Source organism: Mesocricetus auratus, unplaced genomic scaffold, assembly GCF_017639785.1.
Source record: "Mesocricetus auratus isolate SY011 unplaced genomic scaffold, BCM_Maur_2.0 Super-Scaffold_6730, whole genome shotgun sequence".
Lineage (NCBI taxonomy): Eukaryota > Metazoa > Chordata > Mammalia > Rodentia > Cricetidae > Mesocricetus > Mesocricetus auratus.
Window position 1 is genome coordinate 117,769,247 of NW_024429184.1, and position 16,898 is coordinate 117,786,144.

General features: G+C 45.2%; 1 protein-coding gene across 1 annotated transcript; it reads left to right on the forward strand.

Annotated features, from left to right (window-relative positions):
• The first annotated feature begins 22 nt into the window (after positions 1–22).
• Hars1 (histidyl-tRNA synthetase 1) lies at positions 23–16,754 on the forward strand. Its single transcript, XM_040741949.1, has 13 exons — positions 23–187; positions 397–486; positions 7,144–7,263; positions 9,402–9,497; positions 10,388–10,513; positions 11,656–11,763; positions 11,927–12,025; positions 12,246–12,339; positions 12,529–12,656; positions 12,749–12,991; positions 15,607–15,723; positions 15,914–16,060; positions 16,325–16,754. The coding sequence occupies exons 1-13, from the start codon at positions 98–100 to the stop codon at positions 16,394–16,396; spliced, it is 1,530 nt and encodes a 509-aa protein (XP_040597883.1). The 5' UTR covers positions 23–97; the 3' UTR covers positions 16,397–16,754.
• The last annotated feature ends 144 nt before the right edge of the window (positions 16,755–16,898 follow it).

The following is a 16,898-nucleotide window of genomic DNA, read 5'->3' on the forward strand; positions in this document are numbered from 1 at the left end:
CACGACAGCCGGCGACTCGGTAGCCGGAAGTCATCCAACGTCGGCTGGGTCCACCGAGGCGGGGGTAAGCGGCAGGCGGTTCAGTCTGGCAGCCGGGATGGCCGACCGCGCTGCGCTGGAGGAGTTGGTGCGACTCCAGGGAGAGCATGTGAGGGGCCTCAAGCAGCAGCAAGCCCCCGCCGAGCAGGTGAGGCTCACATGGAAGGAGAGGAGCCTGACACGGCGGGAGGCACAGACAGGGTGGCCCGGCTGGGGACAGGCGTGCGAGGGAGAAGGCAGCCAGGGCGGGTCCCGAGAGAAGCCAGGCTAGACCTCAGAGGTAGGGGTCTCGAGTGCACCGGGAGGGAGGGAAGGGAGTGACGAATGGGCAACCCGGCAGCGCTCTTCCCTCCACAGATCGAGGAGGAGGTGACGAAACTCCTAAAACTGAAGGCGCAGCTGGGTCACGATGAAGGCAAACAGAAGTTTGTGCTCAAAACCCCCAAGGTAAACTCTTCCTGTGAGAGGCCTCAGAGGGAGGTCCTGCTCACAACCCGAAATGCTGCAAAGGAGTCAGTAGTTGGTGTAAGCACTGGGCTGGATTGCTGTCAACCTGAGTCATTCAGTGATGACAGACACAGAGCTGCTCAGGGGAGTCGGGCTGCTGACTGCTTCTCATTACATACTCATTACATAGCCATTGAGTAGGTCTACGTGTGCGGTATTGTACACTGAACATACCATACTGCATGCCTGTCTTTGTGACGCTTGCAGTCCGCTGAGACACATGTGTAAGATTTACTCCACACAGGGTTATGCTGCTACAAAATATGACTGTTGATATGAAGAAAGTTACGACTGGAGAGGCGGCTCAGCAGTTAAGGGCATATAGCGAATCCTAGTTTGAGTCCCTGCACCAGGTGACTCACAATTGTCTGTAGCTCCAGCTCCAGGGGGACCCGGACACTGCACCCACACGTTCACATAATCATGCATAGACACACATACACACACATGTCTACAAATAATGAATAGACTTTAAAAAAGAAAGTTACAGAGGCGCTCTGAGAAAAATGAGGGGTAACTGGGGAGTCTAAGAAGCCACACTAAGGAGGTGATCTACTGATGGGCCTCCCAAGTGGGTAGAGCAAGCCAGGGAAAGACTTAGGATGATAGGCTCAGTAGGGTATGGAAACCCTGAAGCAGAAAAGAGCTTTGATACTTCCTAGGAACCATACGACCTGCACAAATAGAACCAAATAAGGTCAGATGCACAGCTCAGCCTCGGCTTCAGTTCTGATGCTGTTCTGTAAGTTCTATAAACAGAACCCGTACCTTCATTGGTTTCCCTTGGCGCTTCCTACATGGCTCTGTCATTGCACTGACTTTTAATTTTCACTTTGTGTGTGTGTGTGTGTGTGTGTGCGCGCGAGTATGGATACCTGCAGAGGCCAGGAGAGGATGTCAGATTCCCTGGAGCTGGAGTTAGAGGCAGCTGTGAGCCATAGTACTGAAAATTGAGCTAACGTCCTCTGGAAGAGCATTGAGTGTGCTTACCTGCTAAGCCATCACTCCTGCTCCCTGCAACAACTTTTTAGTGGTTATTCATGAAGCTTATTAGCAGAAGCTAAGACTGAGTGCCTGGAAATAAACATATATCTAATGAATATATTTTAAGTTGATTTCCAAAGAAGAGAGAAGCCATGTGTGGTGGTGCACAATGGTGCACATTCTTTAATCCCAGAACCCAGTGAACGGAGACAGGCAGATCTCTGTGAGTTTAGTGATGTTAAGACAGATAACCGAGTTTAAGTGAAGAAGGGCTGATCTATCACAAATTCCCCATTTTCTATTTATTCATTATTTTATTGAGACAGGGCATCTCTACGTACCTCTGGTTGTGTGTCCTTGTATGAGGGGCAGCTGGAGTTACAGGCAGTTATAAACTGCCCAGCCTAGGTGCTAGGAACCGAAGTCAGGACAGACTGTCGTACAAGTTTCAGGTCAGTGAGGACTACCTGGTAAGATAATAAGACCTTGTGTCCAGAAGGCAGAGGAGGGGTGGAGATGACTAGTATGATTAATTCTTCTGTGTTGAGGTTAATTTTTTAAGCCAGATTCATTAAGCTGTGCCTTTCTATATATTTTTTTAAAAAAAGCAAAACAAAAAACCAAGTCTGGCCAGCCTCGGACTTTCTATATAGTAGATGTTAGTTTTGAAAATCTGATCCTCAGGTCTCCACCTAACAAGTGCTGGAATTACAGGCGTGTTCCACCATACACATCCCACACAATTCTTTTTCAAAGGTTGAAGAGAAGTTTAAAATCTCAAATAAATGGGGCCTGGAGAGATGGCTCAGTATTAAGGGTGCCTGGTGGTCATCTAGAAAACCCGAGTTAGGTTCTCAGCACCCACATATAGCAGTTCACACTTCCTGTAATTCCAGCAGGCCTCCAAGGACACCCACATACATGGCAGTAAAGAAATAATGATCAGGGGCTGGAGAGATGGCTCAGTGGTTAAGAGCACCGACTGCTCTTCCAGAGGTCCTGAGTTCAATTCCCAGCAACCACATGGTGGCTCACAACCATCCATAATGAAATCTGGTGCCCTCTTCTGGCATACATGCAGGCAGAACACTGTATACATGATAAATAAATAAATCTTTAAAAAAAAAAAAAGAAATAATGATCAATAATTGCTCAGGCTGCTGGGCGGTGGTGGCCCACGCCTTTAAAATCCTAGCACTCGGGAGGCAGAGGCAGGCAGATCTCTGTGAGTTCTTGTTAGGGGAATTTGAGTATTTTAGGCTTTCAGACTCAGGTGTGGCTATGCACAGAGAACAGGTTAAATGACATATCATTGGTACTGTTGACTGAGTCCAGATGTGAAAAGCTGTTTAGGACAAGTTATCCAGTTTTTTTTCAACAAATAAATAACATAGAGGAACAGGAATGAGTGTGGCTCATTGTTATAAGGCCTGGGGTCTAAACCAGACGCCACAAAAGAAGAAAAAAAGGAAGAATGAGAAAGCTATTGTAGATTAAATGGGCATGTCCTCTAAATATGATATGTTTAGAGTATGGTTAAGATAATCATGAAAAGATATTAGTGAGATAGTTGGGGAAAGTTGAACACACTTGGTATTGCATAGTATTAAGCGATTATTGTTAGTCTGTGGATGCCAAAATCTACAGCTGAATTGTCCCTTTTAGAAAATGGTATAGTATTTGCATATAACTTATACAATTCTCTCATGTACTTTAAAGTGATCTCTAGGTTACTAACAGCCAATATAATGTAAGTAGTTATTGTTCAAAGATAATGATGTGGAAAAAACTGTATTATTTAATACAGGCAGAACTTTCTTTTAACCCCACGTGTTTCCAGTGCAGTTTGTTGACTCTGTGGACAAGGCACCTGCAGACACTGAAAACCAGCTGTGTGCCACACTCCGTGCACTCCTATCAAAGGAAGAAAGATGGGGCTGAGGGTGACTTAGTGCATTGCTCTTGGAAGGGTGACTTAGTGGCATTGCTCTTGGAAGGGTGACTTAGTGTATTGCTCTTGGAAGGGTGACTTAGTGGCATTGCTCTTGGAAGGGTGACTTAGTGCATTGCTCTTGGAAGGGTGACTTAGTGGCATTGCTCTTGGAAGGGTGACTTAGTGGCATTGCTCTTGGAAGGGTGACTTAGTGGCATTGCTCTTGGAAGGGTGACTTAGTGGCATTGCTCTTGGAAGGGTGACTTAGTGGCATTGCTCTTGGAAGGGTGACTTAGTGGCATTGCTCTTGAAAGGGTGACTTAGTGGCATTGCTCTTGGAAGGGTGACTTAGTGCATTGCTCTTGGAAGGGCTCCAGGTTGGACTCCCAGCATACAAGCTGTGGTAATCCAGTTCCAAGGGATTCAACACCATCTTCTGACTTTGGTGGGCACCAGACATACACATGATACACAGACATACATGTAGGCAAAGCACCCATACAACATTAAATAAGATAAATCTTTTTTTTTTTAAAGATTGAACTTAAGAATATTTGGGGGACGGTGTCCCTGGAGAAATGACTCAGTGGTTAAGAGCACTTGCTGGAGGTTTACAACCATTTGTAACTCCTATCCTAGAGCATCAGATGCTCTTTTCTGACTTCCATGGGCACCAGGTATGCACATGGTACAAACAGATACTTGCAGGCAAAACACTAATACACATAAATCTAAAAAAAATTATAAAGACTATTCTTTATAGTTAAAATTATTTTATTGAATTTGAAAACTAGTAGGAAACAAGTATATATATAAAACATTTCTGCTACAAAGCAGACATCTGATGGCTTTTCAGAGTTGACTGTCTGTCAGACATTTTGGTAATAATAGAAGAAGTGGGCTTTGCCACAAAAGGAAATCTGAAAGTCTTCTGGTACTAATATGTTGCTAATGATGGAACTCAAGCATTCGTATAAAAATTTTGGAATCCTTATAAATCTTTTACCCTGAGTTTGACAACTTCTCAATATTTACATTTTCCTGGTGAGATATGTGGTGGTGGTAATAAATTATTTTCTTAGTATTATAAGATATGTCAGTATTATGAAGATCTCTGTAACTTACCAGTAAGCCTGTGTTTTCTAGATGACCAGTGTAGATGTCATAAAACCATATATGAGCAAAAGATCACTCAACGTATAAGATACAATAGTAGATTTTTGTTTTGTTTTGTTTTGTTTTGTTTTGCTTTTCGAGACAGGGTTTCTCAACAGCGCTGGCTGTTCTAGAATTCATTTTGTAAGCCAAGCTGACCTAGAACTCACAGATCTGCCCGCCTCTGCCTTTGTTGGGATTAAAGGTGTACACCACCACTGCCTGGCTCAATGGTAGATTTTAATGTATAATTTGCAGCATGAAATATATTATTGTATAATCAGCATTACTCATCTATTTTTCTTCTTCCAGATAGGGCCTCAGTCTGTGGCCTAGGCTGGCCTACAATTTACCACAATCCTGCCTTGGCTTCCCAAGTGTGGAAACAGGAGCTGTTATACCTGCTTTTCTAGAACTGTACCCATTTAACAATATTCCCCTTTCCATCCTCCTTTCAGCCTATAGGCGATCACTATGCCACTGTTTTCATGTATTTAATAACTCTAGCTACCTTGTATGACTGAGAACAGTGCTTGTTTAGTTTTGTTTTCTTGAGATAGTTTGCTATGTATTCCTAGTTGACCTGGAACTGACTATGTAAACCAAACTGGTTTGAACCTATGTTGATACTCCAGCCTCTCCTCCCAAACTCTGCTATTATGGGCATGCACCACCCTCCCAATTGACTAGTGCTTCTAAATATAACAATATGAAAAATCCTTTGCTGTAGCTTTCAGATTGCACATTGCAACCAATCTGTAAGAAACAAGCACTTGTTGGATTTTGGTGTAGCATCAAAAAAGAATATCCATAGTTGAGAAGCTCATTAGAATATGAACACACCTGTGTAAGATTAGAGTTTCTTCACGTTTTTCAACCAGACCAAAATGTAGCAATAGAGATTTAATACAAAAAGCACATAGGAAAATTGGCTGACTTTTGTTCAAGAAAACATTAAAGATTTGCAGAAATGGGGCTGGAGAGATGGCTCAGCTGTTAGGAGCACTTGCTGCTCGTCCAGACGACCTGGGTTTGATTCTTAGCACCCACATGGCAAATTACAACTACTTGTAACTCTAGTTCCAGAGGACGTGGCATCCTCTTCTGGACTCCATGGGTACCAGACATATGTGCGTGATGCATGGATATATGTGCGTGAAAAGCACCCATGCACATAAAAAAATAAGATTGAATGTTTTTTTTTGTTGTTTTGGTTTTGGTTTTGGTTTTGTCTTTTCTTTTTCGAGACGGTTTCTAACTGTCCTAGAACATGCTTTGTAGACCTCAAATTCACAGACATCCACCTGCCTCTGCCTCCCAAGTGCTGGGATTAAAGGCGTGTGCCACCACTGCCCAGCATCTCAAAATATTATTTGTGTTAATTTGTAATGGTATATTGATAAATTTTTGCACTTTTAATTTGAAAGGTGGCAAACTTAAACAGAAATAATATACTTTGAATTGATAGTAGCTAAGAATGTTAAAAGGTCCTTACACCAAAGGATTTGGAGCATGGTGATAATGGCCCAGACTAAAAACTCTGACCTGGGTGGGAGACAGACTCTCTTTTTTTTTTTTTTTTTTTTTTTTTTTTTTTTGGTTTTTCGAGACAGGGTTTCTCTGTATTGTTTTGGAGACTGTCCTGGAACTCGCTCGGTAGACCAGGCTGGCCTCGAACTCACAGAGATCCGCCTGCCTCTGCCTCCCGAGTGCTGGGATTAAAGGCGTGAGCTGCTGTCCCCCCTTCTCTCCCCCATAACTTGACTTCTTTACAGCCTATAGTTTAGCTATAAAATGTATCTGCCAAACCTGGATTAGAACTTTTTTTCCTTCTTGAGAAAGGGTCTCACTGTTATGGCCCAAGCTGGACTTGAATTCAGAGATTCACATTCCTCTGCTTCCAAATGCCACCATAGCCAGTTCATTAGAGCTGTTTATCAGAAATAATTTTGTTAAATAGAGTTTGAAAGAAACTTATGTTGAAACATTGCATGTAAACATTTAATTCAATCTGTTGAACCACTTTGACTTTATAATATGCTTGTCTGGTAGGTATTCTCTGCTATACAAGCAAATTCCTGTATTTTCAAAAAACTTGCACTGAAAAAATGGTCCTGAATTCTGTGAAGCCGAGCCTAGCCCACTGATGGCGATGACTCTTGGGATTGGCAGGGCTCGTTCTGAGCTGTCTTCCCACTTGGTGGCCTGTAGGAAAACCCTCGCTGGCAGCATCATTTGTATTCCTTGTTGCTGAGCTTGTTGGATAGTTCTGCTGTTTATTGTTCTTTGTTTTAATTTATTTTATGTGTGTTGGTGTTTTGCCTGCATGTGTATCTGTGTGAGGGTGTTGGATCCTCTGGAACTGAAGTTATAGAGAGGTGTGAGCTGCCATGTGGGTGCTGGGGAACTGAACCAGGGTCCTTTGGGAGAGCAGCCAGGATATCTTAACTGCTGAGCCATCATCCCTGCAGCCCCTTGTTCTTTGTTTTAAATGTCATCCTTGAGTTTTGTTTTTGACTTTGAAGGGCACAAGAGACTACAGTCCCCGGCAGATGGCAGTTCGGGAAAAGGTGTTTGACGTCATCATCCGCTGCTTCAAACGCCATGGAGCAGAAGTGATTGATACCCCTGTGTTTGAACTAAAGGTGAGAGATGGGTAAGGAGAAACTGAATAGTGGAGCTGTGTGCTCATGAGTACCAAAGAGGACAATGAAGGAGTCTAAGGTTACTAAGGTTAGAATTTTAACACATTAATGGGGCCAACAGAGTCCAGTCTGAGACACCACCAGAATACAAATGTTTGGGTCCACACACTGAGGGTTTTAAAGCTTTTTAAATCTTGGCCAGTTTAGTCAGAGGGATATATTATAACCAGTTGAAGACATCAGAGGGCATAGACTGCTGTAACATCCTGAAGACATTCTACTTTGGTTTCTGACATTGTTCAGTCTCAGACGTTATAAAAGCATCTATGTAGCCGGGCAGTGGTGGTGCACACCTTTAAAAATCCCAGCACTGGGCAGGAGTTCAAGACCAACCTGGTCTACAGAGTAAGTTCCAGGACAGCCTCCAAAGCTACACAGAGAAACCCTGTCTTGGAGGAAAAAAAAGCATCCATATTTGCTAACTTGATAATGCATTCCTACAAGCTTATCTTCAGGAAAAATACTTCACATCAGAAAGCTGTGTGCACAGATATGCCTGATGACATGTTTGGAAATGTTTTTAATTTAACAACATAAACGTGTCAGCAAACAAAGGGCAGAACTTGTTACTGTTGCTCTGAGACAGTCTCATTATAACCCAGGCTGGCCTTGGACCACAGGCCCAGTGCTTCTGCTCTCCTAGACTACAGTTACAGGTGTTATCTCACTGCCCCAAGAGTCTCACTGGAAAAGTATACATCTTTCTTACTTATTTGCCTTTTAATGATGGGGGTTAGATTTATTTTTAATTATGTCTTGTATGTGACTGTATATACATGAGTTCAGATCCCGAGGAGGCCGAAGTATAGGATGCCCCAGGAGCTGGACTTATAGTAGGTGGTGAGCTGACTGGTGTGGGTGCTTTGAATCGAACTAGGTTCTCCTGCAAGATCAGTACAAACTCCTAACGACTTTATCAGGGCTGGAGAGATGGCTCAGCAGTTAGAACACTTGTTGCTTGTGCAGAGGACCTCGGTTCAGTTCCATCATCCCCAGGTGACTCACAACCGTCTGTAACTCTAGTTCAGGGGATCCAACATTATCTTCTGACCTCCAGCAGACACAGGTGACAGTATACACACGTAGACAAAGCATTCATACACATAAAATAATGTTTTAATTCTAAATAACCCTTAGGACTGACTGAGGTGGCTCAGCTTAGGTAGACACTTACTACCAAGCCTAATAACTTGAGTCTAATCTTCAGAACTCACAAGATGGAAGAAGAGAACCAACTCTCACAAGTTACCCACTGACTTTATGCGTGCATGGCGTTTGAACGCACACAGTAAAAGTAAATGATTGTTTTCTCAAGTAAATGAAAAGTAATACTTTTGGGAGATGGGGTTGGCACACACCTTTTATACCAGCACTTGAGAGGCAGAGGCAGGCAGATCTCTGTGAGTCTGAGGCCAGCCTGGTCTACAGAGTGAGTTCTAGGACAGCCAGAGCTACACAGAGAAACCCTGTCTCAAAAAATGAAATGAGGAAAAAAGTAATTCTTTAGCTTTGCCACAAAAGAGTTAAAAAAAAAACATCAACACAAAATTGTTATGCCCTTTTATTTTTATTTTGTCTTTTTGAAATAGTGTCACTCTATATAGACCATGCAGGCCTTGAACTCACAGAGATCTCCCTACCTGTACCTTCTGGGTCCTGGGATGAAAGGTGTACCTGTTACACTTTGTTTTGTTGTAACTATATCAGATTTGTAAGCATTGGGATAAAAAGCAGGAGAATTATAGAACTATCGAAAGTTGAAATTAGTCTTGTTAGAGTAGTAAGTTTTTGTGTCTATGATGGTCTTTATGGGCTGGGAATATTCAGTGATAGAGTGATTGCCCACCAAGTACAAAACCTAGGTTCAATCCCTAGCATCACATAATAATAATGTGATAATGATAATAAAGTTACCTTTATCCAGGCAAGGTGGCTCAAGCCTTTAATGCCAGCATTCAGGAGGTCGAGGCAGAGGGATCCTTGGAAGCTCAAGGCCAGCCAGGGATACATAGTAAGACCCTGTCTCAAAAAAAAAACCTCGTGATTTATTATGATGACACATTTCTTGTTCTCTCCAGGAAACCCTGACTGGAAAGTATGGAGAAGACTCAAAGCTCATCTACGACCTGAAAGATCAGGGTGGGGAGCTGCTGTCCCTTCGTTACGACCTCACTGTATCTTTCTGAACTGGGTCTTAAGACTTTGGATGATTGGCACTTACGGGAGTTGAGCTTGGGTTTAGGGACAGCAGAAATAGGTAAGATTAAATATGAAGCCATTTACAATTGAAGGATTTATTTCTAACCCAAGATAAAGGACTTTGGCTAAGCAGAATCTAGCCTTAGAAATCATCTTTCTGTCAGGGCCCGATTCCCAGTTTACATTAATCTCAAGAATAGTTCTCCCCTGCCCTCCCAGTGGGCAGAATTTTCTGTAATTGACCAATATTTCCTTTATCTCCAAGTGTCTCAGTTAGTGTTCTATTGCTGTGAAGAGACACCATGACCAAGGCAGCTCTTATATATAAAAGAAGGCATTTAATTGGCGGCTTTCTTACAGTTTATAGACAGTTGGTCCATATCATCATGCCAGGGAGGGTGGTAGCACAGAGGCAGGCTTCGTGCTGGAGAAGTAGCTGAGAGCTTTACATCCTGATCCACAGCAGGAAACAAAGACAGACAGACAGACACTGGGCCCAGGGTGGGCTTTTCAAACTTCAAAGCCTCCTCCCAGTGACACATCTCCTCCAACAGTTAATCAGCTGGGAGCTAAGCAGGCAAATACACAAGTCTGTAGGGACTGGTTTCATTGAGACCACCTCACCAGGCCACTCTGAGAATCATCCGTTCAGGGGTTCCACGGGCTCTTTTCCTGCTGTGTCTAATCTGCCCTCTTCTCTCCCCTAGTCGGCATAGTTCAGGAGAGACGGGAGCTAAAGGGAAGGAAGGAGCCTTCTGACAGCCAGAAGTGTTGTCTCTCTACAGGGAGTGGCTTATCTATACAAGCAGGTTAGACCCCGGCGCTGCAGCCACCGGAGGCTTTTTCCTTAACGCCCTGTTATCAGGTCCCTTTTGCTCGGTATCTGGCAATGAATAAACTGACCAACATTAAACGTTACCACATAGCAAAGGTGTATCGCCGGGACAACCCTGCTATGACCAGAGGCCGCTATCGTGAATTCTATCAGTGTGTGAGTGCTGGAAAAACGTGGAGCATGATGGGTAACTCAGGCCTTCTGTAATAGGATCTACCGAATGCTATGATATCCTGAACAAACTGGATGGCCTCAAAAATGCTCTTATATTTCTGCGATTTTTTTCCTTTTTAGTTTTTTCTAGACAGGGTTTCCCTGTATTGTTTTGGAGACTGTCCTGGAACTCGCTCTGTAGAGCAGGCTGGCCTCAAACTCACAGAGATCTGCCTGCCTCTGCCTCCTGAGTGCTGAGATTAAAGGCATGCACCACCAACGGATTTTCTATTATGTATACAGTGTTCTGTCTGCATGTATGCCTGCAAGCCAGAAGAGGGCACCAGATCTTATTACAGATGGTTGTGAGCCACCATGTGGTTGCTGGGAATTGAACTTAGGACCTCTGAAAGGGAGGCAGTGCTCTTAACCTCTGAGCCATCTCTCCAGCCCTTCTGTGATATTTTCATGTAGACCTCATAATAATGGCTTAGTGGAGATGAAGAATAAGTCCATCAGATCTGGGTTTGGGGCCTGGTTTGGTAGTTTTAGGTGTTTTGGGAGTGTGGGGGTTGGGTTGTTTTATTTTTAGTGCTGGGAATTGGATGCAGGGCCTTGTACACACTAGGACACTGAGCAGTGTTCTACCTCTGACCTACAGCCCTAGCTCCAGGTTCTTTATATTAAACCACAGTATTACAATCACAACGGAGAATGAGCAAATTCAGTGTGTGTTGCTGCCAAGTCTTCTAGACTAATGGCAGGACTTCTGACAGAAAAAAAAAAATAGCAGAAGACTAAGGTGGGAAGGACTTGGGCTGTAGTTCAGTGGTAAAGTGATGTGTTCACATGCTTGAAACCCTAGGTCCAATACCCAGGGGAGAGGGAGAGAGACAGAGACAGACATAGACACACTGACTAAGGCTGGGCGTTTGCCCCCTCACCACGAGGAGAAGGTGAGGAAGAGCATGAAGAAGTGGGTGCTGAGGTACAGCCGTTCCCTCTTGGACAAGGTAGCAGGACTGGTGAGGGCCCGGAGCTGATGGTGAAACAGAAAATGGAGGGAAGGACTGTGCTTCCGTGCAGACAGCAGAGGCTTTGGGAGTCTGTCACATGCCGCCCCTCTCCTCTCTATTTCCCTGCAGGATTTTGACATTGCTGGCCAGTTTGACCCCATGATTCCTGATGCAGAGTGCCTGAAGATCATGTGTGAGATCCTGAGTTCACTTCAGATAGGCAACTTCCTGGTCAAGGTCAGAACAGGATGGGACTGGGCAGTCAAGGGAGAGCCTGGCCTCTCATAGGGAGAAGTCCTTGTGCAGAGGCGTCAGGGGCCCACGTGTTAGAGACCACTGGGAATTGCGCAAAATAAGCAGAAAATAAGCAGACTTCTTCCCTGTGCCTTGCTCCTCACAGGTAAATGACAGGCGCATCCTAGATGGGATGTTTGCTGTCTGTGGTGTTCCTGATAGCAAGTTCCGTACCATCTGCTCCTCAGTGGACAAACTAGATAAGGTAATAACCCAGACACCTGACTCTTGTAGACCCCACCCTGTTTTAACAATGAGAAAGCTTAGAGGGAGACACAGCTGCCTCTGTGCCCACGGGAGGAGCTCTGGCTGCTGCATGAAGGTTGAAGGGCAGCTTTGGTCTCAGATTTCTTTTTGAGAAGGGTGCACACTTGGTCTGTGGTGGGGAAGCCATGTAGAGGCTCTGACTATTGTCGTCTGCCCAGGTTTCCTGGGAGGAAGTAAAGAATGAGATGGTGGTAGAGAAAGGCCTTGCAGCAGAAGCGGCTGATCGCATTGGGGAGTATGTTCAGCAACACGGTGAGAGACCCAGTAGCCGTGTCACTGCCCTCAGTCCTGAGATTGACACTCTGTGTGTGTGTGCGCACGCGTGCGTGTGCGTCCAGAGGGGTGGGGGGGGATGTTCATGTTTACATGTACTGCAACCCAGACAAAAGGCAGACCTACTGTTCTTTCTTGTCAGACTGACCTACAAATTCGTTTCCTCAGGTGGGGTGTCTCTGGTGGAGCAGTTGCTCCAGGATCCTAAACTTTCCCAAAATAAACAGGCATTGGAGGGCTTGGGAGACCTAAAGCTGCTGTTTGAGTATCTAACCCTGTTCGGCATTGATGACAAGGTAACCGAGTTGCAGATAGGAGCCCTCGCTGACCTATGTGGCTTGGGGTCCGTGATCCTGACCTGGTACTGTCCATGGCCTTACCTCCACAGGTCTCCTTTGACCTGAGCCTTGCTCGAGGGCTGGACTACTACACTGGGGTGATCTATGAGGCAGTACTGCTACAGATGCCACCCCAGGCTGGAGAAGAGCCCCTGGGAGTGGGCAGTGTGGCTGCTGGAGGACGCTATGATGGCCTGGTAGGCATGTTTGACCCCAAAGGACGCAAGGTGCCATGCGTTGGGCTCAGTATTGGAGTAGAGCGGATCTTCTCCATTGTAGAGCACAGATTAGAGGTAAGTCCTGGGGGTGGGTAGAACACAGAAATGCTGCGATGGTACCCAAGCTACCTTTATTTCTTAGGGACGGGTGCTGCTTTGGACAGGGAGCATCTTTGAGAAATGCAGAAGAAATGGTTGTGAGCCTCCAGAGAGTCTCAGTCCTTATAGGCTGGTTTTGTGTGTGTGTGTGTGTGTGTTTTATGATACTGGAAATTAAACCTGGGCCTTGTGCATGCTAGACAAGCACTGTTACCACTATGCTAATTTTCACAGGGTCTCACTAAACTGCCCAGGGTGGCTTTGAACTCAGTGTGTAGCCCAGGTGGGCCTTGAATCCTCCTGGCTCAGCCTCTGAATAGCTGGACTAGGTTGAGCCATCTGGCCTGGCTTCTAGGACAGTTTTGTGGATCTTTATTCTTTCTCACTGGATCAGAGCTACAAGAATCTAGGCTGGTGTATCGAAGATGCACATCTTCCTTGGGGCAGAGTATTTAGCATTGACTGCCATGTGCCAGGCCTACGTGCTTGGTATGTTTTCAGCTGTGTAGTTTTGACAAAACCACTGAGAGTAGCCTTTTGTTGTTTTTGTTCTTCAGATAAGGAATAATTTGCTCAAGGTCATGACACTTGTAAGTAGGAGAGTCAGAGTGTGAATCCAGATCATGAAAACTGCTAAGTCTTACTGTTAACCGCCCTAGTGCTGTCTCAGAGGACATGTCCAAGGCCTGGGCTTGCTCCAGTGGCTTCTCTGATTCCCTGGGACCTAGAGTAACACCAAGGAAGCTCCCCTTTGTTGCTGATACTCGAGTTTTTTTGGTTTTTCGAGACAGGGTTTCTTTGAGTTGTAACTGTCCTGACTGTCCTGGAACTCACTCTGTAGACCAGGGTGGCCTCAAACTCAGATTCACCTGCCTCTGCTGGGATTAAAGGTGTGTGCCATCACCATCTGACTGTTGGTTTTATATATATATATATATATTTTTTTTTTTTTAATTAAAAACAATCAGCTGGGCAGTGGTAGCATACGCCTTTAATCCCAACACTAGGGAGGCAGAGGCAAGCAGATCTCAGTGAGTTCGAGGTCAGGCTGGTCTTCAGAGTGAGTTTCAGGACAGTCTCCAAAGCAATACAGAGAAACCTTGTCTTGAAAAAAAAAAGAACAGAAAAAAATCTTATTTTACATGTCAATACCAGTTCTCTTCCTCCCATCCTCCCATGCCCCTCACCGCCCCCCATCCCATCCCCATCCAGTCCCCAGGGAGGATGAGGCCCTCCATGAGGGATCATCAAAATCTGTCAAGTCATTTGGGGCAGGACTAGGTCCTCTCCTGTGTATCTAGGCTGAGAAAGTATTCCTCCATGCAGAATGGGCTCCCGAAGTCTGTTAGTGCATTAGTGGTAATGCTGCTCCACTGCCAGAGGCCCCATAGACTTCCCAGGCTTCCTACCTGACACCCACGTTCAGGGGGCCTGGTTTGGTCCTATGTTGATTCCCAAGCTGTCAGACTAGGGTCCATGAGTTCCCACTTGCTTGTTGCTGGTACTCTTAACTGTCTCGTTGCATTTGATTTTCAGGAATGTTCTAGCAACTTTCCCACTATTGTCTTCTTTGCTCCAGGATGATCCCACCTGTGTTCCCCACATGAGGTCATTGTTCTAGTAGGCATCTTACAGTGTAACTTTGAAATCGTTCTGAGAAGAAGTTGAGGGGCAGTAGCAGCCCTCTTCCTTGTCCCTGTGTCCACACATACCTAGTCTCACAGGCGGGAAAGGAGAAGGTGCAGACTAGATGCCGTGGTGGTGGTCTCATCGTACTCCTTCTTTGTGATTGTTAGTGGTCCTGACCTAGATGGAAAGGAGTTCGTTTTGATTTGTTTGATTTGGGTTTTTCTTTGTGTAACAGTCCTGACTGTCCTAACTCTGTGGAGTAGGCTGGCCTCACACTCACAGAGATCTGCCTGCCTCTGCATCCTGAGTACCTAAAGGTGTGTGCCACCACCTCCTGATAGTAGTTTTGACTTACTGTACTGCAACCCTGGGATATTTATTCTTTGTTGTTGTTGTTGTATTTTGGTGTTTTGTTCTGTAAATTTTTTTATGTGTGCGGGTGTTTTGCCTACTTGTATATCTGTGCCTGGTGCTCACAGAGGCCAGACAAAGGCATTGGATCCCTTGGGACTGGAATTACAAATGGCTGTAAGCTGCCATGTGGTTGCTGGGAATTGAACTCAGGACCTCTGGAAGAGCAGCCAGTGCTCTTAACTGCTGAGCCATCTCTCCAGCCCCTTACTTGTTTTCTCAATCTTTTGTTTTTTGGTTTTTTGTTGTTGTTTTGAGACACACTAGCCTCACACTCATATATTCAAGGCGAGCCTTGAAGGCCTGGTCCTTCTGGCTCCACTTCCCAAACACTAGAATTATAGATGTACCCAGCTTTCCATTCATTGTTTACTCTGACAAGTCATACAAGTCAGTTCATTTCTTACACCTTGTAAGAACTATTTTCATGTCCTCCTGGTCTACCTAGTGGCCACAGAGTTGGACCTAGTCTCTCAGGGTCCTAACCACAGCCTTCCCTGCTGTTCCTTGACTGCTTAGTCCCACTCTGACTCTTCCCTGCCTCTCCCTAGGCTTTAGAGGAAAAGGTTCGGACCACTGAGACACAGGTGCTTGTAGCATCTGCACAGAAGAAACTGCTGGAGGAGAGATTGAAGCTTGTCTCAGAGTTGTGGGATGCTGGGATCAAGGTACAGGAGACAGTCCCCAGGGTGGCAGCAAACTTGGGAGACTTAGCACAAGCTAATAGAATTTACACAATGCCTCTTGCATTACTCATTGAGACGGAGCGAAGAACAAAGTCCTACTGCACTCCCAGCCCCACCCCTAAATTTTATCCCTGAGAGCAACAGGGAGAAAAATTTTCTTGGTCATTTGCAGGCCGAGCTGCTCTACAAGAAGAACCCAAAGTTACTGAACCAGTTGCAGTACTGTGAGGAGGCAGGCATCCCACTGGTAGCCATCATTGGTGAGCAGGAGCTCAAGGATGGTGTCATCAAGCTTCGTTCAGTGGCTAGCAGAGAAGAGGTAAGGAGGCAAGCAGGAAGGCTGAAAGAGGACGAGGGGGATCAGATGCAGTTGGCTGCCCGAGCCTCATACAGTGCTAACCTGGGGGCTTAGGCTTTAACTGTAATCATGGCATTGAAGATCTCCAGGATCTACATGCATTATTTTCCCTGGGGTGTCTTAATTGGGTACATGTCCCAGTGAGCAAACATAATAACTAGAAGTAGCCACTCAGTGAATAGCTGAGCTGAAGATGTGCATACCTTCTTCCTCCATCCTGGTCAGGTGGATGTCCGAAGAGAAGACCTTGTGGAGGAGATCAGAAGAAGAACAAACCAGCCTCTCTCCATCAGCTGAACCAAGCAGAGTAGCAGAGGAAGCAGGATTGGCCTTATTTGAACTAAAACAAAACTGCATATGTATTTCAACAGTTTGTATATTTCCGATCCAGCAGAAGACTGCAAGGGTAGTCAGAACAGAGGCTTTTTGTTTTTATTTTTATTTGTTATTATTGGTAATCACTGACAAAAAATGGCCAGGTCCTACAGTTTCCTTGTTGGGGCTGGGGAGGAGCAATATAGGTGGATTAATCAAGACTGACTCCTAAACTCCTGTATGGACCTCAAGTGGCTTCATTGCAGAGCCACGTACCAGATGAATAGATGCTTCCCTACAACCTGCCCCCGAAAAGTCCAATAAATGTCTCCACCGCTAACCGCTGTCTGTGTCCATAATGCCTAGTGGTACCTTCCTCCTCGGGTCCTGAATCATTCAAACCACTTTAGTGCCTGGTGAAAGGGAGGACGCCTCGCAAACCCACTGGTTAAAAGACACCCTGTGGGCTGGAGAGATGGCTCAG

Excerpts from the sequence above, each read along its gene's own strand:
- Hars1 (XM_040741949.1), top strand. The coding sequence starts at position 98 with ATGGCCGACCGCGCTGCGCTGGAGGAGTTGGTGCGACTCCAGGGAGAG. Across the intron at positions 12,657-12,748 it reads TGTTCGGCATTGATGACAAG|GTCTCCTTTGACCTGAGCCT; the intron begins GTAACCGAGTTG and ends TTACCTCCACAG. Across the intron at positions 15,724-15,913 it reads TGTGGGATGCTGGGATCAAG|GCCGAGCTGCTCTACAAGAA; the intron begins GTACAGGAGACA and ends GGTCATTTGCAG.